The 26,383-nt window shown below is 39.8% G+C and overlaps 1 protein-coding gene across 3 annotated transcripts in view; it reads right to left on the bottom strand.

Moving 5' to 3' along the window:
• tmem145 (transmembrane protein 145) overlaps positions 1–25,614 on the bottom strand; it is a 37,444-nt gene extending 11,830 nt beyond the window's left edge. The window contains exons 1-7 of one of the 3 annotated variants that reach the window (XM_040118586.1): positions 25,238–25,614; positions 14,595–14,669; positions 13,998–14,075; positions 10,909–10,995; positions 10,094–10,195; positions 2,828–2,912; positions 2,251–2,322 (exon numbers count right to left, since the gene is read on the bottom strand). In XM_040118586.1, coding sequence (XP_039974520.1) covers positions 2,251–2,322; positions 2,828–2,912; positions 10,094–10,195; positions 10,909–10,995; positions 13,998–14,075; positions 14,595–14,669; positions 25,238–25,348 — 610 coding nt within the window. In that variant the 5' untranslated portion in view covers positions 25,349–25,614. Of the gene's footprint in view, positions 1–2,250; positions 2,323–2,827; positions 2,913–10,093; positions 10,196–10,908; positions 10,996–12,297; positions 12,464–13,997; positions 14,076–14,594; positions 14,670–25,237 lie in introns of those variants that run through there. The other 2 variants (XM_040118588.1, XM_040118589.1) reach the window with 2 other exon arrangements.
• Between the last annotated feature and the right edge of the window lie 769 nt (positions 25,615–26,383).

Genomic DNA, 26,383 nt, shown 5'->3' with positions numbered 1-26,383 from the left:
CTCTCTGTCCCAAACCTGAGAGGAAATATTTTTAATACGTATTTTAAGCCAGCAATTTTACTGCAAAAATACTCCTACAAAACAGCAGTGGCCCGAGGGAAAATCTACAGGGGGAGGAAGGATCATAAACGTTCTCACACACACACACACACACACACACACACACACACACACACACACACACACACACACATAGTCCCAGCTGCCCTGTATAACCACAGGCTTGGCCAGCCAAGTACTACTGGATCCTACTGTGACTTCCTCAAAGGTAATGATGGCTTTTATAGGAGGGTTTCGCCCAAAAATGAAAATTCTCTCATTTTCTACCGACTTCAATGTTTTACAAGCCTTTATAGCTTTTCTTTGTTTCATTATCTGCATGTGTCTTTGACATTTTGTTTTATATCATTTAGGTAGAGGTAGTTAAGAAGTTCCTTTAGGGATTTTTTTCTCTATTTGTACAGCATGTTTCTGTGTTATTTTATTGTCCTTTGTTTGATTTGACTCGTGCAAATGCATAAAACTCAAATTCAATAAAATTCAAATTTTCATGGCAGTGTGCACTCCAGTAAAGGAGGCAGAGGCAACATACACATGATACACATGATAAGATACAGCAGTTCATTCAAAGCCTTGTCCCAAACCTGCATAAAAAAAAAAAAAATCACCATAAGATTTCTGCAAGACTCAAAAGATATATTTGCACCGTATTATGTAGCCTCATTCCTCTGCAGTATGGAAAGCAAAGCAAAGGATGCACTTAAATAACAGTACATGAAAATCCAACCAATGCACTATAAAACACACCTGGATGGGCATAGTCAGTTTTGGAGGCATTTAACTACAAAACACTTGGATGACCATACTGGAGTTCATTTAAAGGCTGTTGACAAAAACAGTTTTACCAAAAAGGTCCATTTAGTAGTTGATATGGAACATGGACTAGCAGTCCTTAAAGAGTTTAGAAAAATGAAAACTCACTCAACAACAACAACTGGGCAACTCCATCTACTGTGGAAGATGGTACGATTTGCGCAAAAGCTCCACAACAGCTACTAAATGGAGTCCTTTTTGGAGATTGTTTTTCTTCAGACTACTCCTAATAGTACCTAGTCATGCAGATAGTTTTGGTTGTACTTGCCCAGATTTTGCGATATCCCTCTTTGAGATTTCTGCCTCAACACCAAAACAATGAACATGAAGATATTTTAGTTTGTGATGCTCACAGCAAAAAAAACTAAATTTATGTAGTTAAAAAACTACATTAAATAAGTTTAACAGCAATATCTCTTTCCAGAAACAGTGTCTGCATTACTATTGATAATCCATAGTCTTCAGTTTTTATTGAAACTACCAAAGAAATAGTCCCTATAAAAACAGTATGGACAGTGTGTATGCGCCTGTTGAATTCTCCAACATTTTTTCAATGCTGTGGGCAGCACAAACTAAAATCTGTTCACCTCATTTTTTATTGCGGTCGCTGAAGAAATATGAGAAATAGATCTCAAATTCTGGACTAATAAAACTAATGAAATACTGCATACTTTCCATCAAATCCCTCAAAAGAAACTACCTGAGAAGGAAAAATTGGTCTTTGGTTGAACTGCTCATAACTTGTCTCCATATTAAGGATGTACCTTGTGATGTGGGGTTAGGGTCAGGTTTAGGTTTAGGTGGGGAACCACAGCACTAGAGATGAGTAAGATGATAAGTTTTTGTAATTTAAGTGAACCAACGATTTAAAAGCTGGAATAATGGAAGATAAAACTTATGGCTTCATGGGAAAAACTTACATGAAGCATGCTTGGAGTAAGTTTTCGTTTGAGGGTAAGTCATTCCCTGGGGGATTTCTTCTCAGCTGCTGCAGGTTATTTGCGCTGTGACCTTCATGTGACAAACCCGCTTCACTAACGTTAAGGCTATTGCTACCTTCTCCACTCAACCGTTCACCTTTACACGAAAAGTGAAGCTAGCTATCGCCATCCTCTCACTCCTGCGTCCGTGTTATTCATGCTCTATTCTGACAATCTCCCCGCCCCGGGAGAAAATAGCACATGCTTCACCTTTACTATCTGAGGAAACATGAGAACTTACTCCTATCCCATCAAGAAAACATGTAGATTTCATAACAGAACTGCAGAAAAGGGCACTTAATAACTTCTGCGGGCTTTGAAAGTCAGAATAAACTGACTCGTTCATAGAACGAGATGGAGAAAAAGAGATACAGTAAGTGGAAAAGACAGTACTTACAGGCAAAGTAGCAGGAGAGGAGGAACACAATGGAGAATATGACCAGGAACGTGATGTCCGTCTCCAAGATTCCTGCAAATAGTGGGTGGACAAAGAAAAGGAAAGAAAAAAGAATAATTAATGACAGAGAAAGACGAAAAAACAGAGGGAGGTGGGGAAAGGGGAAAAGGGTACGAGAGAAGGAGGAATCAAAACCAGAAAGTTAAGGAGTCAATGAGGTTTAGAAAATATCAAGGTAAAGAAGAGGGGGGACAATTAAAGAGAAAAAGGAAAGGATGAAAAGTGCAGAAAGGCAGGTAATGTGATGAGGATATTGGATGAGTTAAGAAACAGAGAGTTACACTAGAAACAGGGTGGGAAAGAGAGAACCATTGGAGATGTAGGAGTAATTCATATGGAAGCTCTTCTTTTCATCCCTTCCTATCAGTTCATCTATCATGATTAATTCATTCAACTGTCTCTTCATTATTGTAAGTTGTCCTGTTTAGTGTGCTTTATTGGCCGTGCTAAGGGGTTTTGGCTTGTGCCATCAGACATTCATTCCATAAGCTCTTTCTTCCTGTCTAATCACTCTTACCGAACTCATCTGCAGAGAAATGCTGCGTCCAGAAAGACTGGCCATTGGTCAGTTTCATTTCGTACTCCAGCTGTAGGCCATCGCCCTGCAAGAGAGGAGGGAGGGAAAAAAAAAAGAAAAAAAAAGAAAAAGGTAGACAGAGAGAGAGGGGGTGCAGATGAGATTAAAAATTCATTATCTTACATTGTTACAGGCTTTGTGATCTGTACATTAATGCTTAAAGCTACATTGGCCAGGTTGATGGCCCAAGATAGCAAAGAGCAGTAAAATATGCTTTAAGACTTTTTTTTTTTTTTAAATGATATTCTTCTTTTTCATTATAATACAATGGAGACCTACAGGACCTTTTGGCAGAGAAAAAGATGATAGCTTGACCAGCACTTTACAGTTAAACTGTATGAACCTCAGTGCGCTGGATCCACCAGGCGGCCTAAGTATTCTAAAATCGAAGGAATTCAATAGGAGCACAGCAGAACTGACAAATTCACATATCACAATATCTTGGTATCTATACATAGATATTAATATAATGTGATGATATTTTGAGTATGAACACTGGCGCATTCATAGAATATTGAAAACAATTTCGAGAGGGAAATCAAATCCAATTTCAGTCCAATTTAAATAAAATGGCATATTTTTCCTGCTATTCTGTAAATAACAAGTGCTATGTTCTCGTTGAAAAATAAAATCATAAACCAAAGGGAAAAATTTACTGTATTGTTTATATTTTTTGGTTTCATGATGGGATTCCATATCATGGCATTAATCCGTTGGAATACCATTTGTTCCCCATCTACACAGATTGTAGAACTTCTGGGTTTCGTTTGAAATTTTTTTGGTCAAGTGCCTATACAATTGCTGAGTCTGAAACCAATACCCAAATTAAACTTTTCTTCATTACCATGATTTACCCATCAAAATGTAAAGCAAAAACCTCTTTTTAATAATCTTGTTAAATAACAAAAAACTTAAATCTTGCCTAAACTGCCGTTCAAGAACGTTGCATTAAAAAAAAAGGCAAAATAATGTAAATATGGATCTATCTAAAAGAATAGGTATAGTACGAGAATGAGTAAACAATATTACAAAAATGGGACAAGACATGTGAAGCCAGCTCTTGGTACTTGGCAGTTACTGATACCCGCTGCTACTTGGTTGGTATCAAAAAAGTATTGACATTTTGAACCCTGCTCTATTAATAATGTTCATATGATGACTAAGCCTAGTAGAAGCCTTTATTGCTGGTCTCTTAGAAAGATCCCATACAATAAATAATGCAGCTTATAAAACCAGAAAAACTTTAAACTGTACCATTAAATTAGGTAAATTAAAATCCCAGAGGATGTCTAGTCTCGTATCACAGTGTTAATATATAACCCTACTTAAATGGCAACAGCCAGAAACCTGGTGAACCTTGCTGCTGATCATGAGACAGTTTTGCTTTTCTAGGGTCAGTGATTCATCACTTTCTGCAGCAGACATTTTCCACTGATGTCCACTCTTCACACCAGACTGACATGAAATAATAGGGTGAATTTAAAGTATCTGACTTCAGTGGAGGATTGCTCCTCTATGTTGCAGCACAATGTTGTCATTTAATTTGATGGGATGGGGTTGTTATAACAAAAAAACAAAAAAACAAAAAAAAAATCCAGCCTACTAGAGCTTTAAATTTAAATAACATAAATCCAGAATTCTTCACCCTTTTCTGTTACAAGAGGAGGAAGCATCCAAATCCTCCTTGGGGATGGACACTCTGTTGGTTTAGCTGTTAAGTCTAATTGTGCCCTATAGTCACTCAAGTCTCCAAACTAGCCTGGAAGTACTTCAGGATCCCCCGAGGTACTCTATGAGGAGGAAGTCAGTGGATAAAGACAAAGGAATCTAGGCTGTTCTGCCAATTTGAAGATGACCCAGAATAACAGGATGGTTGGGAGGATCATCATATCCATAGCAACTGGTTTCTCTGATTTAATGAAGAGTATTCTCATTTGAATTACTAATAGTTACCGTGACAGACTTATAAATTATTTTTTAGGCCTATTATAATTATGTATTGCTCTGACATAGTTGTTCTACATTGCAATGTTATGAAAGAGAGCACAGAGAATATTTGGGTATGTAAACATGTAAGAAAAGAGGAATACAATGGAGAAAATGAACATACCTGTGTGGATCCCCACTGTTGATATGATGTTAACTTTTGGCTGTCATGCCAATAAAACAGTGTCAAACAGAAGAGAATTTGGGATGTGAGGAAAAAAAGTGGGTTGGGGAGCAGAGAACAACAGAAAGGGAACAGACGTGGGTTGACAATCAGAGCACAGAGAGCAAATTTCACACACACAAGTTCAAAGCTGATGGAGTTAGCACTTGTTGCGGTGAAGCGAGTGAAAAGAGAGAGGGAGGAAAAAAGGAATTTTGATTTCATCAGCCTGAGACTCCATCTCACTCTCTATCACAAAGGGCGAAACGTATGGAGCGTCCATTGTCACAAAAATCAATACAGACACAAAGAGGAGGGAGACAGAGATAAGGAGAGTGATAGATGTAGAGGGGGAGAAAGTTAAAAAAAAAAAAAAAAAAGCAGGTAGAGAGAAAGCCAGAGAAAGGAGCAAATGCAAAGAGGAAGAGAGAAAGATGGATGCAGGGAAGAAGTGGCAGTTCACAGTGGGGCTGCTCTCTCTGTGGGATGGACAGTCACTGGATGAGTTTGGGGGGGGGGGGGTTATTTGTTAGTTTCAGGTGTAAAAAGCATCCACTTCTGAAATGCTGTACTGATATATCAAACACTGAAAGTGTTCTCGCTAAAACATCTGTGCAGTCTTGTACATCATGTGCTTCCCTGGGCTGCCAATAACTTCTGAGCGTCTTTTGAGAGCATGGATGTTGTCTCTGGAACATAAGTGTTTGGTTACAGCTTGAGCAGCGTGTTTATCTGAAAATAAAGTGTACACAGTCAGCTACTGTATGTACACCTGAAGATTGTGCACATATGTAATTGTTGGGCATGCAATTCCAAAACCATGGGCATTGGAGGGGTACTCCAGCATTGTAGGATTGCACTTCATTAAAGCTGAGAGACAAGAGACAGACTTTTAAAAGAACAGTCACAACGGAAGTAGGATATCTTGTTTGTTAGTCGTTTCAAAGCCACAGAAGACATTATAAAACTTTTTTCGCAGGCTATGTGAACCTAACCACGACGAGTAAATTGACCTTGTCATGTAAAATATGTGAAGTGTCTCTTATATGCTGCTGTAACAGCCTCTACTCTTCTGGGAAGGTGTACCACGGGATTTTAGTACCTGGGTACAGGTATATGCTCCACACCACATAAGTATTAGTGAGGCACTGATGTTGGGCGATAGGACTGGCTCACAGCTGGCGCTCCAGTTCATTCATAAATTCTTAGATAGGGTTTTGGTCAGGGCTCTGTGCAGGTCTGTGCATGGGGGAATTCTCACACTGAAAAACGAAAGGGCCTTTCCCAAACTGCTGCTACAACCAATAGTTAAATCACCTAAAATATCATTATTTGCTGTAATCAATATGATTTCCCCTTAACTGGAACTAAGGGGCCCAGACCGTGAAAAACAGCCCCAAAGCAGATGTATAACTCATGTCCTCAAATTTTAGGCCAAATAGTGTAGTAATGAAAAATATTCACTGAAATGATTAGCTGTTCAACAGAAAAATAATCAGCAACTATTTTGATAACTGATATTTTTCAAGGAAAAACTGCAAATACTCCCTTATTCCAGCCTCTCAATTCCAACCGTGTGGGCTTTGGAGTGTTGGATGGACAAAAAAAAGCATTTTCATTGCATCAAATTGTGCTATGAGGACAGCTTATAGGAGATTTTCCCTATAATCTGACATTAAAACAAAAAAAATCCATTAATCAAAAATCGGCTGATTAACGATAACTGTAGCTGATAATGAAAATAATTGTTAATTGCAGCCCTAACAAATATACTGTGCAAATACTACATATTAGCAGGTTCATACAGTGGGCAAAATCTACAAATCATCAGGTCTGTTCATTTCCTATAAAGGTGAAACTCCCAAAAGACTCCTAACATTGTCAAATACTACTGTTATTATTTCTTATTTATTACACTAAAGAAGTGCGACGATTCAGGTCCACACTGGCCCCCCATCTGGCACAGAGGGATACGATAATGATCCTTCTCCTGTACGTGACTGTGTTGCAAGTCCTTATGAGAGATTCAGATAATTTTTTGACGGAGACCTGAACAAAGTACAGTAGATGTGGGTGTGTTTCAATGCTGTTTGTTCTATAAAGATGAATCACCTTGCCACCTTACTGAGAGATTTTGATCATTTTAGTGGCCTGCGCCTATTAACAGCCAGCATAATTTCAGCTCTTGACTTGGTTCCCTACTGGGGTAATTTTGTTTCATTAACAGCAGTTCTGCTCAGCATAATAAAGCAGTAGCTGATTACAGCCATTCAAAGCTTTCCATTTCTCTACTTCTGTTTGAAAGACCACAAGGATAAACGCCTCATAAACTAAAGCTCAGACAACAGTCGCTGGGCTCGATGCAATGAAACCATGTTATTGAGTTCTTCAGTTATCTGTTTATTTTCAATTAATGGTATCTTATTAGTTCTAGACTTCTATTACTGTAATTCATCAAAACAGTTTTATGAAAGGCAATACCAGAGAAATATGTGCTACTTGCCGGTTTGTCGCTCTATAAACAGATACACAGACGTAATTAGAGCTTGATAAATGTATGACACAAAAAGTTTTTACAAGTTTTTCTTACGGTGAAATACTATTTATCCATAGACATCTATATTTCATATGCAGGAGAAGAAAAAACATTCAAGCCTGGTAATTTCAGTGAACGTTGGTTACTGACTATTTAATTGCCTGAAAAACCCTCATCCTGAAAGCCAGTCAGTTCCTCGGCTTTGTAATTTGCGTTGACCTGAATTTTATTTCTAATGAATGTTGCCCCTGATGAAATAATGATTATTTGCAGCATTGAGGTTTCCTAATATAATTAATCAAGTGAAATCTCCTGGAAATGTTAAACAATGATTAGCCTCATATTTTACTAAGTTAATGCAGGCAATTCTACATCTGGGGATTGACAGTAGGCATCCTCCAGTTTTAAGGGCTTATGAGCTGATAACGATTTAGACCCACTGCAGCACAGGTGAAGACTGAGATGCAAAGTACATGAAAGGGGAGCCGGATAAGAGAGAAACAGGAACAAAGAGGAAAATATGTAGCAGTAGATAAAAGTGAAGGTGCCAGGAAAAATGCATGGAATGAGCAGAAAGCAAATAAAATGAGACCAGTGAGATGCCAAGACGGAGAGGAAAGACACAATTAGAGACGGGCAGACAGAGAGAAGCAGGAGACAGAGAAGTAAATAGATATTAAATGGTGTGGAGCTCATCACAGCTTGGTGACTGAGTTAAAAGAGAGGGGGATGTAGCCAAAGATTGTGAGCGACAGAGGTAGGAAAGACAGAGAGGTGTGAACACGAAAGGGAAGGGAGAAGGTGAGCAACGAGGGATGGAAATTGGCTGCGGGGTGCAGCATGCATATGTCCCCAGGAGCAGAGACAAGCTTTTATACTTGAGTCCAACAGCATTAAGCAGCGTGTCCATCAGCAGACGCTGGCGTGACACTAAACCACACTCTGCAGGAAGCATCCGTTCTAATCATATCCCTCCTTCAGCCAGCACTCTCAAGCGATAGCACAAAAACAAACCCATAAAAAAAAAAAACTAAAACACCAATGGCACGAGTGCTTACACACACACACACACACACACACACACACACACACACACACACACACACACACACACACACACACACACACACACACACACACACAAATATACACTGAACCATGACCAGGAGAATGACACTGATTTAACCCAGAGCATGACAGGCAGGCAGGTGTACAGTGATACACATTCAGCAGATATTCTTACTTCCTTACTACACCATTTTCCTCACCTACTTTGAAAAGCATAAAAAAAACTGCACACACAGAAAACCAACAACAACACACACACCTATTCCTAGGATCCTCACGGAGCCTAACTATCATTACACAAAGGCATGATTTCTTCACTGAGTGCCCCAGACTAACATCAACAAACAACACACCACACCTACCACTTTGCTAGTTTTCTCCTAGCACAACATTAGCACAACACTGAGTCCCATTATAAAACAACACAATGCTTAAAAGTCCCTCAAGCTAGCTAATCAATAGGCTACAGTGGAGCCCTTGAAAGGCATGTTTAGCACAGTTTAAGCAGAGAGTTGCATATTAAGAGTCTCTGTGCTTTGGTGTGGAAACGCTGTGGTATGGGAGAGATAAAGCGCTCTACAGTGTCCAGAGGCAATTCAGAGACAGATGTACAGATACAACATCAGCTGTAACGTAAAATGAGTTTAGGGTAAGGGGGTGTGTGTGGCATTCGGACATAAAATAGCATTATACATTACATATATTATACTATATTACATTTGGGATTTGGATCAGTTCTGGTGATCTGCAACATACAACAGCCTTTGATCATCACAAGTAGAATAAGTTTTCTAAATTGCAATCTTTATAACAAGTATCTATCAATGTACTGTAAATCACAGGGTTAAATTTCCTTGCAGTTTCTTATTTTACCTGTTTATATTACCTTACCTCTAGCATTTAAATGTAGCCTGGTGAAAAAAAGCTCAAATGAGAAAGCACACACTGGGAGAAAAATTATGCACAAGTAGATTTAAAATGTGTAGTGAGCCAGCACAAAATGTAGCCTTAAAACATATTGGCTATATTTTTTGCCTGTGTTTTCCCATTTCAATATCTGAGGCTGCTGCTTGTACCTGAAATCTGTTTGGAGATTTTTTTTTTTTTCTGCTTGGCTGCAAAAACTTAAAACTATGATTTAAATATTAAAATAGCTCTTATTTTGACATTTAAACTTAATTTCAATAAATGTTTACATATGACAAGTATATAACTCTTTTCTCATTGCTAAACCTCCAAAAAGGAGTAATTTATGGTGATGTTGATGATAATGACAATAACGTTTGCTTATCTGGAGCGAAGCAGAACACAAACACTGTGACTACACGGGCGTGTTTGTGCCCTCTTGGGTCTGTCCTTGTGATAACAGTGGTGCATCACCATGGTAACCGCCTGGTAGTACACCTGCCCTTGCAGAGAGGAAGAGCCAGTTGGGTGAGAGGTCAGTGCCTACCCCGCACTTGCTGAGAGCGATGTACCACCATCTCTCCCTAACTGAGCGGAAACTACGGCCGCCCACGCAGCTCAGAACCTCCTCGTTCCCGTCTCCCTCCACCTAAGACAGAAGAAATGAAATTGGGGGGGGGGGGGGAATCAAGGATGATGTTATCCAAAAAAAGCAACGCATTTTACCTCAGAGACACACTGAACTATCACAATTGAGTGGGATCCTGATATATCAAGATATGAACATATTTCACATTCCAATGTAGCCTGAAATGTGGCAACATGATCCATTTACCGCCGCAACCACAGAGTCACGCTGGCAATCACACCTCCTAATGTGATAAACAAACACGTTGGGTTGCTTATTGAAAAAGAGATAAAAGGAACATTTGAAAAAAAAAGGTTACAGGAGATAAAGATCTTTTAAAACCTTTCTGGCTGGCTGGGAAGCATCACAGTGGAAATGTTTGTATCAGTAAAATGTTAGAAAAACACATTACAGGCCATTAGCTCTTGCTCCCTCTCTGTCTGTGTATTTGTTTTCCTCTTACATATATATATCTATGCGCCATTTTTGCATTACAAAACAATATGAAATACAAAAGATGAAAATAAGTTTAGAAAAAATTGTATGTGATACAGACATATCAAAACACAGAGAGGTCAGAGGGAACCTTTAGTTAATATATAATAATATCCCTGCTCTGGATTGTGTGGAACTGTGTCTTGCCCAGAGACACTTTGGCAGGATGGAGGCTTGCTATCACTAAAGATGCTGCTAAGTTCAGGTATGTATATGGATTTTTGTGGGTGTGTTCTTACCACACATCCTGACCAGGTGTAGCGTGTGGTGAGGTTGATGACCTGGTTGTTCTCTGGCCTCAGCACTGCCTCCTTCTGGTAGCAGTTCTGACGGGGGCAGACACAGGAAACGCAAAATCGGAACATGTGCAAGAACAAACGCAAGGTGTGTGTAACCAGAATGTAATTGGGGGTCCAAGCAGCATCGCTTGCTGCGGGAGCCCTACTGTTTTTGTTCTCATTATTCTCTTTCCTTCTTCAACTTCTTCTCCCCTGCTAAAAGTGTTTGTGCAGCAAAAACCGTAAGAGCAAAATTAATGGCGAGTCTAGAGTGAAGGCCATACTATTTGATTCTGGGAAACTGACACCAAAATCTCTCTAAGCACTGAGTAATGGTGTGCTGTTTGTAGCTGTATTGGAAATACCTCAACGTGATATCACATCTGTGTGTCAAAAGATGCCAACAAAAAGAATACACCACCAAATGACTACATTGAGCACGAAATGCAGGGTATTTGGTCAATGTTATTCTTCAAGGTGCTAGACCATTTTAGCATGCATTTTCCTATATAGTACATTATGCCACAAAACACTTCATAGCCCTACGAACTATTCAATTTTTATTCCAAATCTTGCCTGACTTTAATAACAGAAGAAACAGTTACATCAGATGCTGTGTTTTGACCAAAAAAAAAAAAATAAATAACACTGGGCTGGTTAAACACAGCTTTAACACGCGAGTGTAGGGTACTTACGTCTGTCTAATAAATGGTTGCATTATACATCATTTGTTGGCTGTGAAAGCAATTTAATTTTGATTTTATCGTCTGTATGAAATTATATCTCATAATACCAGCTGTCCGTGGCCTATACACTCTTTATCACACTTTATCAGGAAGACCACACTCATACTGGGTAGGGCCTTCATTTGCTCTCAAAGCAGCCTAAATTCTTTTTGGCATGGATTCCCCGTATGTTGGAAACATTCTGGTCCGTGTTGACACAATTGCATCATATCATTTCTCCAGATTTGCCAGCTGCACATTCATGCTGCCAATCTCCTGTTCTACCACGTCCCAAAGGTATTCTACCATTCAAGCTCTGGTGACTGCGGAGGCCACTGAGGTACACTGATCGCATTGTCATGTTCATGAAACCAGCTTGAGATGGTGCATTATCATGCTGGAAGTAGCCATCAGTAGAAGGGTAAATTTGGCCATAAAGGGATGCACCTGGTCAGTAACAATAGTCAGGCAAGCCGACGTATTCAAACAACTGATTGGTATTAAAGCGCCCATGTGTACCAGGAAAACATTCTCCACGCCATTACACCACCACCAGCTTGGACTGTTGACACAAGGCAAGTTGGGTCCATGGATTTATGCTGTTGACGCCAAATTCTGGTCCTACCATCTGCGTGAATCAGCAGAAGTCCAGATTCATTAGACCAGGCTGTTTTGCTGTGCCTGTGCCCACTGCAGCCTCAGATTTCTGTTGTTGGCTGACAGGAGTGGAAATGACGTGATCCTCTGCTGTTGTAGCCCAGCCGCTTCAAGTTTGGACGTGCTGTGCATTCTGAGACGCTTTTTTGCTCACCACAGTGGTAAAGAATGGTTAGAGAATAAAAGAATTTTAGTTACTGTAGACTTTCTGTCAGGTCCAACAAGTCTGGCCATTCTCCTTCTGACCTCTCATCAACAAGGAGATTCCATCAGCAGAACTGCTGCTCACTGGATGTTTTTTGTCTTTCACACCATTCTGAGTAAACTCTAGAGATCGTTGTGCATGAAAATCTCAGACGATCAGCAGTTTAAGAAATACTCAAACCAGCCCATCTGGCACCGACAATCATACCACGGTCAAAGTCATTGAAATCACATTTTTCCCCCCATTCTGATGTTTGATGTGAACATTACCTGAAGACCCTAACATGTATCTGCATGATTTTATGCATCGCACTGCTGCCACATGATTGGTGGACTGGATAATTGCATAAATAGAAAAACCTGTACACCTGCCTAATTAAAAGCTTGGTGAGTGTACATACAAATACAACCTGGATTAAGAATTCATGCATGCTACTCCGTTATCTAGGGGACAGGCCAACATTACATGAATCCGTTCACTCTAAAATTCAAAAGATTCCAGACCTAATACTTATAATCATGGACTCAACCATATGTTCAATGTACACTGCATATACAGCAGATGGAATAATGAGTCTGTGAACCCACCAAATGTAGGAATTTACTCTAAATGCATACAGTGCGGTCAGTTAGATACAGTATGTAGACAGATGTATTTTCTATTGTTTTGTTTTTTTTACTCTAGCAGATTGGACTTACATCAGTACAACAAAGACTATGAGGCTGAAGTGCTGACATTCAACTTTAAAAGTAATTGAGTGTGTTCATAAGCATATTGGGTGAGCAGTACAGGAATTATAGCCCCTTTTTATACATTAACTGCCCTAACTGCCATCTCAAAATTATGGCAAAAACAGGGTTGTAATTCTTCAGATGTTCACCCAACCTGGATGAAAACAACCTCAAATAAAGGCTGATAGTAAGCACTTCACACTTTTAAATGACTGTTTTATTTAAGATCTAATGTGTACGAGTACTGTGCCAAAACAACAAAGATTTGTCAATGTCCAAATACTTATGGACTTTACTATAGATGGTAGCTGTACCGGTTTCAAAGCCAGAGAATAGACATTTATCTGCAGAAAATCTTCCCTTTGCTGTCATTTTATGTGGTGCAGCTTTAGTTCAGGCATAACTCTCTAGTGTCTCACTTTGTGCTCACAAATATGAACTGTACCATCCATGATCACTGCATGTTTCTTCAACAATACATCATTCTGGTGAGCGAAAGGGCTCTATTTCCAAAATGTCAACTTTTCATGAACTGAGACAGAGTTTGTTTTATTCTCAGCAGCATGAGCCGTGAGTAATCCTTTAGTTCACGTTAAAATGTGAAAATTAACAAAACGGGAGTCACAGGGCATTTTCATTATCACAGTGACATGCAAATTAGTAAATGGAGCTGTATGTCTCCTTAATAATAGTTTGTCAAAAGACATGATCCAGAGGGTGTCAGTATCTCACCTTTTCAGGCCTCTTGTACACAGCTGGCCACTGAGAACTGTCATCAAAGTAGAGCAATATGTTCTGACAGCAGCGAGGCTGCACAGAGAAGAGACATGGAGAGGGAGAAAGAAAAAGATTAGGAATAAGGCTGAGGTGGTATCCTCAGTGGAGGCAGCGAGACGGTTTGACGACAAACTGTTTCCAAAGACTGGAGGCTAAAACTGAAAAGGAAGGCATGGGTATTAGAACAAAAACAGACATGTAGAAAGATAGAGCAAAGAAGAGCAAAAGTAGGAGAAGGGGATAGAAAAAGAGGATGAGGTGGGTACAGCAGCAAAAACCGGAGGAAGCAGAGAAGAAAGAAAGAGCAAAGGCATTGGTTTAGATGAGGTAAGAGGAAGGAAAGAAAGAAAGAAAGTGAGACAACTAGTTGAGCGGAAGACAGTCAGGTAAAGAAAGAAAGGATGATGAAAAAAGAAATGTTAAACACTTGTGTTGTCAGAGAGGAAAGTGTGGGCAGGCTGCACCGAACTGGAAAAATTTATGGAAATAATAAATGGATAACAAGCGCATAATACAAACCACACACAAACACACAAAATGTCGTCATGCTACCTTTGGATAGCGGAACCGGAAGTCCAGACGTCCAAAGTCAGTGAGAAAGCAGAAGCGAGTGAGGAAAACCCAGTCCTGTAGTCAAGAAACAGAACAGAGAGGGAAAAAAGTTAAACAAATAAACAATAAAAATGCATGAAACAACGTAGAAACACGATTAAGAGTCTACAGATATGCGTCTGCACAGCCTCTCTGTACTTAGGCACAGTGGTGCATTAAGCCACATGCTGACGTCAGCATGCTACCATGGTCACAATGACAATGCCAATGTTCTGATGTTTACCAGATATAACTTTTGCCATGTTAACAATCTTAGTTTAGCATGAAATGAGAGAGCATGAGAAATTAGACACATTTAACCTGGGGCAGTTTCACAAAGATATTTTGAACTGGTCTGTAATTTTAGGCCAGTCTTTCTTTTGATCTTACATTAGTCCAATGCAAGTCAGATAGTTTCACAAAAATAAAGACTGACTTATTTTAAGCCTGAAAAGTTAGCCTCCCTACCCCCAGGCTAACTCTGAACTAAGAGCCATGTTTCCATGGGAACCCCTGCTGACCAGTGGCACCAATGACAAAAAAGATCTGCACATGGCTCATAATTTGCGGATTGTTGACAATGCTGCAAAGCAAGCAATTAAAAAGAAAAGAGTTTTTAGAGACTACAGTAACCTGTTGGAAAAATACAGCTGTGAAAACACTTAAAGTTGATTTCGTTAACCCAAGGAAAGTATCATGACTGGCTAACAAATTAGCAGAAGTACTGAGCCCTACTAAATTAAAAACCCACAGTATCTCAGATCTCCTACAGGTCTACACTGCGTTGAGATTTTATGCTACTGGACGTTTTTGCTATTGTTACACTCTTTGCTGAATTTTCTGGGTAAGATTTTCTACGTAAAATGTACCTTGGATTCTTCCAGAAGGCAAATATTTTCTGATGGAGTGAAAGGAACTTCTCAGTCAGCCATTTTTTTTAAGTTTGAAATTATTAAAATTCTTGGTACATTAAAGTTATAATGTACCAAGATTCATGGCAAATTAGTCCTACTCTAGGTAGTCAAGAACTAAGCAGCTTTGTGCAATGGAGTAATTTAGATGTCCGTCTGAAGTCTCATTATTAGTTAGATCAAAGATGTAGTCAAAGTCTATGTGTCCTTGCGAAACCAGCTCCGGATGAAAAGTGATGACAGAAGTACCATCCTGAGAGAAATATATCTGTACCATGTGTCATGGCAATCAATCAAGTAACTGTTGACACATTTCACTCAAAACCACAAATGTCAGGGAAAAAATCAGGGGATCACCAAAGTCGATAGCATTTATTGTGTGAGAACCATGAATGTCTGTACAGACTTTTATGCCAATCCATCTATTACATGTTGAGATATTACACAGGATAAGTTAAAAAGTATAAGTTTTTATTAGGATTGATTCTCTTGGGACTGCTTGGGATCCGGCTACCAAAATTTAACAACAATCCATCCAATAGATGTTGACATATTTGTAAGTGGACCAAAGCAGTGAACTAAATGACCTATAGACAACAGACCAACAGACAGACATTGAAATGTCAAGAGTCACGACCCCTTCATGGCTAAAAAAAGGAGAGGTTGTGGGGAAGCATATGGAAGTAAAATATGTGGCGCCAAAGGGAATAGAAAAAAGACAGTACAAGTTAGAGAGGAAATAAACAGGGCAATAAAGAAGAGAAACAGCGGAGATGGGGAAGAGGAAACAGAAAAGACGGGAAGAGTTTCAGAAAGGTTAAAGATGAACTAGAGTAAAAAGAGGTTTAGGTGGAGGTTATTAAGCAAGAGAGGTGGAGGAGAAGAAAAAAAATTCATTCTTAATCAATATTATTCAGGCATAAGCTTGGCAGCATGAGACCAGATAATAGTGCTGATGGCGTACTTCACTGAGCTTACATAAAGTACCGCAGCAACATCGGCGTGGCGGATCAGTCAGTGGTGGTCCAATATTTTTTATTTATATTTTTTTAATATATTCATACTAAAATGTAAAAAAGCCAGTTTTTGCAGTTGTCATCTAGATAACTAAGCACTTAGTGATGTACTATAGGTTGACTGTCAGTTACTAGCTGTCAAGCTGGTGTCTATAATATAAATAATGTATTTATATTATATAAATATAATAGTTTTGAGTTTAATCCAGCCTTGGTCTGTCTCCACTTTGATCTAGTCTGAATAAAACTGTTTGTCTGTCATTTGTTTTACTAATTTAGCACAACTAGCTGTTACTACTTAGAGCTTTGGTGTCTTATTTTGGTTTGAAACTCTTCATCTACTCTGGCTGTCTCTGTCTCTCTCATATATCTCTATCTATCTATATCTACACACACACACACACACACACATATATGCTAATACATGCATATATATATATATATATATATATATATATATATATATATATATATATATATATATGATAATACATTAGTGCCAATACCAAAAACAATGTACCAATATACCATACTTCATAAAATACATCAGTTTTAATGTTCTCAACATAAGCAACCAAACAAGAACTTTGACTAAATAAAAGAGTTTAAAATTAAGAAAGGTTTTCTGAGGTCCAATTTGTTTTGGAAAAGTATTAAATAAGACCATCAATCTGACTGAGCATTCAATGCCAGCTTTAAAAAACTTGTATTGAGGTATATTTTTCAATCCAGCATACTGCCTGAGTTTTGGTACCAACACTTTTTTTACCCCAGGACTTTAGTTTAAGGAATAAACACGGGTTTGCACAAAATACTTCATTTAACAAAATATCCTAAACCTGTCAGTGCATCAGTGTTTAATTTTGTCCAAACACAAGCAGCCATACAAAAACCGTGCCTAAAAATAGTCTAAAATGAGTTTAGATTTCCTGATAAAGTAATTAATCAATACTTTTGTGCCCAGACCACTTGGGATTACAAGACGCTAATTACTTAGCTCTAATCTTTCTATTAGAAAATAAAATATCTGATTAAAGTAAACAAGAATAAGAATCTCATTAAGTATTCATTGCCACCCTTTAATACTTGACACTGGAGCTGAAACAGTCAATTGAACAAGAAATAATCTTCGGCTATTTTGATAATGGATTAATCCTTTCAGCCCTACTCACGACTGTGATAATGATTCGGTGTATGACTACAGTACCTAATCCTAACTGGATATGCTGACACACAACAGGTATTAATTTATCATTTCACAGGACTTCCAGTTGAACAGGTGAATTACCCTACTGCAATGGCAAAGCTTTAAACAATCGCATATTATACAAATAACAAAATCGCAGATGATGTAATCTCTCATATCTGGATATGAGATCATAAAATCCCCCTAAAAATCATTTGTACTCTTTGAGCAGATCCAAAACATGACAACAACTGCATTCACGCTATGTTTTGACTTGTCCAACCACACACACACACACACACACACACACACACACACACACACACACACACACACGAGACTGTTGCACATTTCAGGCTCTTCAAGGACTGGATTACACAGTCCTCCTCTTCCTTGTTAAAACTGGCCTTAAGGTTGGTTGTTATGAACTCTTGATCTCCAACCAACCAACAAAGCTCCCCATGCACCATTATGCTGTAATTACTTCTGCCCTGTGTTCTCTCTACATAAACAGGCATGGTAATTTCTGTGCTGAGAAATAAAGTGCAACCAGAGCAGTGTACCGTGGCCAGCATCGCCGCCTCCATATATCACAGCAAACAAAACCGCAGCCATATTTCAGCAGCTGCCGGCCAGCTTCAGCCCCTGGAGCCTCAGGGTTGTAATTCATGACAAACCCCAAAGGTAACTGAAGCCCTACACTCACTCCCACCCCTGTGTGTTGTCCCGGGTGACGCTGAAGGCTGTAACCATGACAACCGGGTCAGCAGAGGGAAGCACTGACCCAGAGATGAAACCCTGGAGAGAGGAGCGAGGGGCGGTCTGATTGCGATGGTGGGATGGAGGGGGGTATTCATTATCATAGCAACCACAGCATGCCTTAGCTTGCAGCTGCTAACAGACATTAAGACGCACAAACACTTATATTCTGTGTCTTTTGTCACTTTCGTCCTTCAAATGATCGACTCAATAATCCAGAAAGTGGACAGCTCTGCTGAACAGTGGTGTTTAATCATTTATTCTTCCTTGCTATATGATCAAATTCTTTGAGCTTCTCTCTCTCGCGCACACACACACACACACACACACACACACACACACACACACGCACACGCACACACACAGGAAAACCAATGACATCTAACCAGAAGTTCAACCAACCAATCAGCCAACAGTCCAGCATCTTTAACTGGTCATATTCTACTACTAAACTGAATTAACATGTCAGAAATGAGCCAGCATGACAAAGAAAATACACTACATGGCCAAAAGTATGTGGATACAAGACATGTCAAAAGTATGTGTCCACCCAAACATTACACCTATGTGACTGTGGAAATTTTCATTCCTAGGCCATAAGCATTAAAATGCTGCTATAATAGCCTCCACTCTTCTAGGAAGGCTTTCCACAAGATTTCACAACCTGGTTGCGAGGATTTTCTCCCAGTCAGCTACAGGAGCATTAATGGGATAATGCACCGATGTTGGGCGATAAGACTGGGCTTAAAGTTGGTGGTTCAATTCGTCATAAGAGGTTTTTGATGGGGTTCAGGTCAAGGCTTTGTCAAGTAGTTCCTCAAAAAAAGAAAAAAAAAAATTTTTTTTTTAATGGACCCGTCTTTGTGTAGTGGGCATGGTCTTCCCACAACTGTTGACACAAGGCTGGAGGCACAATAATGTCTATATCAGTGTATGATGCATCCCTTTCCTTTGAGCGGATCGCCACTGGAGATGAAAGGATTAGTTGATGAACCAGTTAGTCTAGTGACAAATAATTGGCAACAATTAATCATTTTGTTAATTTTTAAAGCTAAACATTAATTTGTTCCAGCTTCTGAAAATGTGAGAATTTATGGTTAAACTGAGTGTTTTTATTATATTGTTTTGGACTGTTAAAACATGTTATTTAGAGATGTCAGGAAATTTAACTTAAGGAAGTTTCGGTGTGCATTTTTTGATGTTATCTGACATTTTCTATACTTATCAGCTCAGCTAATCAATTAATAACATTACTGGGAGATAAACTGCTGACAAAAAAAATTGTTATTTATAACCCTAATCTAAAAAATGAAAAATAACCTTAGTGCAAAAATATTGTCCACATATGTTTGGTCTATAGTGTACTGATGTACAGTATAAAACATTACCCTTACATTTATCCTTATCGATTTAAATCTGATCATTTATCTTGATACAGATTTTCATATCACCCAGCCCATTTAAATAATAAACAATTAATAATTTATGTCATTTATCAAGCAAAAATGGGAAATATTTGCTGGTTGTAAACTGAATATCTTTGGGGCTTGGGACGTTAGTTAAAAGTTGTTTGTTTTGTCTGACTATTTTCCTACAGAATGATAATTGATTAATTGAAAAAAGAAAAAAAGAAAATGTTCCAGCCTGAGTAAATTTTGAGGATTTGCTGCTTTCTCCTTTCTAATGAGATAGTAAATTGGTTTTAAAGTGTTGGTCGGACAAAACAAGCATAACCTTGGTCTTAAAAAAAGCGTGATTGGCATTGTCACCATTTTCTGACAATATAAAGACCAAACTTTTATGTGAGTGAAAGATTTGGCGGGTTTATCAATGATTAAATTAATAATTACTTGTAGCAATACAGAATTAAACAAAGTTTTTGTACAATGGACACTTGAAGTCAGTAGCATGTTTCGCTTGAAAGCAGACCACTGAATCCAACAAGGCAATTACGGCACCAACAAGCCCGTATGGAGTTTAAGAGCTGTTAGCATAATTCACCAGCAAGGTCAAGCTATTCCACCAACCACAACTACCAAACCAAGCAACCCCTGGTTCGGCCAGTTTAGCTCATTGTGTGTGTGTGTGTGTGTGTGTTTGTCAGTGGAGAGCATAAAAGAAACTGAGCCCTAGAAAACAGCAACAGTGGATGAGATGTCTACCTTAATCCCCTTTTAGTCTTCTTATTTCCCCATGGCCGCTGCATTGTGATTCAGAATCACTCAGCCACCTCCTCAAGTGTGTGCGCATTCTTGCACGTGTGTGTGTGTGTGTGTGTGTGTATATATATATACACCCCATTAATCAAGTGGTATGCCTTGATGCAGTATCCGGTCAATTTAGCATCTCATAGTCTCATTCTCTCCGTCTCTCGTTCTTTTTTCCTCCTCTATATCTCCCTCCCTCACCGTTTCTGTCCTTTCTCCTCCCTAGCTTTCTGTTTTTTTCTCTAGATCCCTGTTTGCTTGCTCAGCCTCATTAACAATTAATTACCAATCAGCTAGTCAAGTCACCCCTGGACCGCCGGGCTTCTCAATGATTCATTAGTCAGTGTTACACAACGCTGGAACGCATAACCAAACTCACGCACTGACACACACACACACACACACACTCAAGCTCTGTCCCTCTCTGTCTCTCTGGGAGATTCACATCAGCGCGCGCAAACACACACACACACACACACACACACACACACACACACACACACTACAGCGAGCATATGGACCAATGTAAACACTCCCTCACATGGACACACCTGCACACGCACACACCGTGCCTGTATCTTATCACAAAGTCCTCATTAACAAGAGATGCAGGAAAACTGATTGAGTCGGAAATTCCAGACATACAGGGTTCCCTAAATTTACTGCAATGTCAACCTGAAGGATTTTTCAGTGACTTTCAAAGTCTTGTTTGGTGAAATTCAGGAATTCAGAACTTGTACATTTTCATGACATTAGGTAAAGTAAGACATCACATACTAGGGCCTCTTTACTCCATGATCTTATTAAGTCTAGAAATCCTGGTGAAATCCTTCATTTCAAAACTGCTGTTATATCATCCCCAACATTCATCAGTTTTTCCTCACGATGTGAGGTGTTTATATTAGAATGGAGTAAGGCCCAGAGAGCTAAAGCATGCTGATGAATATGGATGCTAGATTTTTAAATTAGAAGAAAGAACTTTCAAAGGCATCTGTTCACTTTCATTTATGAAAAAAGTTTAAAGACCTTTCGGGTCTAATCCACAAGATTTGATTAACTGAAGAAACCAAAGACCAAAAGATATTTAACCTGTCTAAAGTCCCATATTTTTACAAGAAAATGTGCAAAACTAAGGGGTGAATGATTCAAAACTTTTTAATATTTAAAACGTGATATGAAATTGGGCAATTTTTAAACTGCAACAGCTGCAATTTTGACTTTAAATGATATACTTAAAGTTCCTTAACAAGCAGAAGCAAATAAAGTTAAGCTGGCAACTGCTGATTTCATTGACTATAATGGTGACTGTCAATTCTGTCGGTTGGCCAAACATCACTAAGAAAACTCCTGGCTGTTGCCTGGCTAATAAATTGCTAGTGTCATTTATGCTTGTGCTAAATGTGACCTACAATGTGGGCTAAAGATTACTATAAGACCAGAGCCAATCTTACTTAGAAGTTGAATTTTCTCTTGAATGACCTCAACAACAAGCAACATCATTTATTATTTTCTTATAATTCAATTCCTGTTGTGATTATACCTTGTACAAAACGTTTTTTATTTAGTACTTTAAAAAGACCCAAACTACCGGCCTGTAGTTTAATTCATAGAAAATAATTGCAATTCAAATTGCAATCACAAGATTAGTCAAAAAAAAATTTTAAAAATGCAAAATTTCTAAAAATCCTTCAGCCCCATTGCAGCCCCACTTGAAACTGATGTTTGACACCTCTAACATCTAGTTTGTCCACTGTGAAAATGTAACTAAGCAACACAACATAAGGTCAGACGAGGACTTTGCTTTTGTAAATGTTCAACATCAGTCTGCTACAAACTCATTGACACAGGAGACACAGGGTGCGGATTTACTACCATGCTCAGGTGTCCTGTGGTGTTGGCTGTTAAATGAGGGAACAGTTTTTTTATTTCTTTCCCTGTTCACCTTTTCCCAGCTGGATCCTGCCAAAAATAAAAACAGTTGACCAGTCAGTTGCACCACTGCCTTTGGGTTAACTTGGCTTTTGTCTCTCTACATTTCATTTCTGATGAATTTCATTTGTAAATTTAAAGCTCTGCCCAAACTCTGCCTTCACCTCTGCAGACATTGATACAGCTAGAGTATCATGGGACTGAAACTGAGTGTTTTTTTGTGTGTGTGTGTGTGTGTGTGTGTGTGTGTGTGTGTGTGTGTGTGTGTGAATCCGAAAGGAGAGGGGATGTCAAGGGGAGTTAGTGGGTGATCTTGGAGAAGGAATGCACATGCAAGACTGATGATGTGTTAAACTGTACAGACACGCACAATATCAATATGTCAAGCCCAGTGTTGCCTGATGTCATTCAAAGTGCCCTGTTGTTCTGCATAGGCTGTCGAATGATCCCAGACCGGTTCGATAGCACAAGAGTAGTAAGAGAAAACCGACCGCATTATCTCTCTTAATTAATTTCTTCCTCGATATTGTGTAACAATCAATTCCAGAGGCACCTTCTTGAAATTGTGATGGACATTTTTCACTATTGTCTGATATTTTTTAGACCAAACGATTAACTAACTAATCAAGAAAATAATCAGCAGAGTAAATGATAATGAAAATAATCATTAGTTGCAGCCCTACTGTGCAATGCGGAATTTACTTATTTATGTAAAGCCTCTTATTTAAATCATTACATAACTGGACAGGTAGACTTACTCTGTCCTTTTTTTTGTTTTGTAATGGCAGAGGACTAGAACAGTAAGTGCTCTTCTATTCAAGAAATTGAGTAACTCACACTCTCTCTCTCTCACACACACATACACACACTAACACTTGGAAGTTGCCCAGTGCAACCTATTGCTGGCCACTGAGCAGCTCCACTGGAGCGGGCGCAGATTCAACGCTGCATTCAAGGGCATCTCAACAGCCATGATGGATGGGTGAGTGCCTCTTGTTCAATTTATCTCTTCTGTTCCCCATCGTCATCCTGGGGATTCAAACTGGTGACTTCAATCTCTCAGTTCATGACGCATTTTGAAATTTACTGTACCCAGAGCCGGGGAATGTGAGCACAACAAGTCAGCAAGCTAGAGTGAGAATTAAAGCTTGTTGGCTCAAACTGCCTGGTGTCTGATTCTGTTTTCTGTTTCTTGGAAGAGCCAGGTAAGGTGATATACAAGAAAGGTGATATATAGGGGCTCTGAAGCAAAGTATTTCAACGGTTTTTTTTTTGTTTGTTTTTCTTGCTGCCAAATCGCAATTTGGCAAGACATGAAAATCTGTGATACATGGAACACCTGGGTGTACATGGTTGGCGCAGAATATTTATCGATTTTAAAATTCATTCATAATTTATCAAGCAAAATCATCAAACATTTGCTGGCTCTAGCTTCTCAACTGTGAAGATTTAATGCTTTTTGATATCACTGTACGCCGTTTTGTCAGGCGAAACAAGTTTGCACGTCACCTTGGGCTCTAGGAAAATGTTTTGGTATCATATGCATTCTTTCCTTCGTTTGTATGATCTATGTGGCATGTTTGATCAACATTCATTTTCTTTACCCCTGATTAGAAAAAAAAAAACTTGACCTCGCAGACTGAAGGGTCAAATGTTTCCTCGGTTGTTTCTGAGAGATAAATACTTTGACTTCCAAAGCTCGGGTTCTGCAGAAATCCAAGGAGAATTATCACAATGTTCTCAACAGCCCTAAATAACTTGGTCAATGGCTGTTTTGACTGTGTCGTTATAGAGGCTACTTTATCTGCACAAGTGGTCTGAACTCACAACAAGATGATAGACAATCCCTACAGTATTTCCCCGGTATGTCAAACTCCACAAACTCCTGAGAATACAAAAACCGTGGATGTGGAACAGCAGGTGGTAGCCTCCTGAATTGCAAAACGGCCCCGAGCTCTCTGCTCAGCCGTACACTTAACGCTTTAACTCGCAGATGTGGCCAGGGGCAGCGATGATGTCGATGCAAAAAAAAAAAAAAAAACCTGACCGGGCTTGGACTGAGCCCCGTTTCCTCAAGGATCACCACAGAATCTACCGCTGCGCGCCCGGAGCCCAGTGACGCACACCTGTAACGGGTCCTCCGATTATATACAGAAATACCGCCGCCAATTTACATTTAAAGCCCGGCAACGGAATCGTGCACGAAAAGGCGAGTAATTGTTACCGGAGGCTCGTTTGACAGCCGTGGACTCGTGGGATGCCGCTTACCGGGGCTACAATGGTGCCAAAGACTATCGTAACGAGGGCGAAATATACGCCACGGATGACAAGCACGCAGATGGCGCGCAACTGCAAGGCAGAAGAGAGGTGAGCGGACTTCATCGGGCGGCGACAGGCAGCCGCGGAAATACCCGAGGCAACTTGGCGGCGAATTGTTTCGCAGCCCCGCCGTCTGCCCGCGGAGCAGTCCACCACGGCGACACCTGCGTGTGGATACGCAGTCGAGTCCGCTCCCCGCTCGAAATCAGTCTGTGGCGGCGTCACCGCCGCAAGTGGCAACAAATTAAAGAGGCAAAGGAAACAAAACAGCGCTCACCTCCTTGGTGTTGACGATGCCTTTGACGTATTTCCCGAGGACTGAGTCCACGCTCAGGACGCTGGACAGCACGGCCAGGCACAGGAGTCGCTCCCCGACCCTCACCTCCATCTTTCTCTCTCCCCCGCTGTCGCTCGTCTGCTCTCCGGGCTCCCCGAAGCCTGTCTCTGAGCGGGAGCGCGCACCGAGGAACGGCTCGAGCGGAGGGGCGCGAGAGAGGGTGAGATAGAAACCAGGCGCGTGCACGCTGCCCCCCCCCCCCCTCGCTCGATGTATGTGGGCCCCCTCCAGCAACTGAGGCTCGATGGTGGATGCGGGTGTGTGGGTGTTTGGGAGGGGGGGGCACAGACTAGAGTGCGCGCGTCCGGTTCCGCTCGTGCTTTGGAAATGCGACACGTCCACACATTAAAAATGCCACTGCTGTTTGCAATCATGTTTTCATTAGAGGTCACACACCTCTTATGAAGTAGCGGTGAGACAGATGATGCCTGGCCTCCTGGCTCAAATGATCGTATCACTAATCAGCAGGATATACATCAGGAAAATGATATGATGGGATGCACTGCTGCTGGATTTCCTTGAAACCGATACATTTTTTAACACCGTCTGCAATCATGTGCCGATGCAAAAAACAGCAGTGGAAGTTGGCTACTCAGATCCTCAAATTGAGTAAAAGTAGCAGGCTTTTAGGACAATGAAAAATCTTTGTAAAGTATAATTCCTGCATTCAAAACTTCAAGTAAAAATACAGAAGTGTCGGTAAAAATGTAGTTAAAGTATCAAAAAAATGTGGATTTCAGGTATGTTACAGATGTAACCACAGTGGAGCTGATTTTTAGTCATTTATATACTACTGCGTAGTTTAACCTATACAAAAGCATCATATGCTATAAACTCATATGTTTTGTGTGTTGAATCTTTATAGCTGTCAGATGAATGTAGTGGAGCGAAGTACTACAATACTCTCCTCTGAAATGCAGAGAAGTAACATCAACTGGAAATACTCAAGTACAAGTACCTCAAAACTATGCTTACAGCACTTTTTTTTTACCTTCCACTTCTGTGTAGAGAAATTATGATAACTTAATATTAGGACAGAGAGCTCTCGGCATTGTGTATTTCTGGATTTGATCTCACACTTTTTAT

This window comes from Xiphias gladius, chromosome 22 (genome assembly GCF_016859285.1).
Source record: "Xiphias gladius isolate SHS-SW01 ecotype Sanya breed wild chromosome 22, ASM1685928v1, whole genome shotgun sequence".
In the NCBI taxonomy this organism is placed as follows: domain Eukaryota; kingdom Metazoa; phylum Chordata; class Actinopteri; order Istiophoriformes; family Xiphiidae; genus Xiphias; species Xiphias gladius.
The sequence above is the reverse complement of the archived record's forward strand: the minus strand, read 5'-3'. Positions and strand labels throughout refer to the sequence as shown.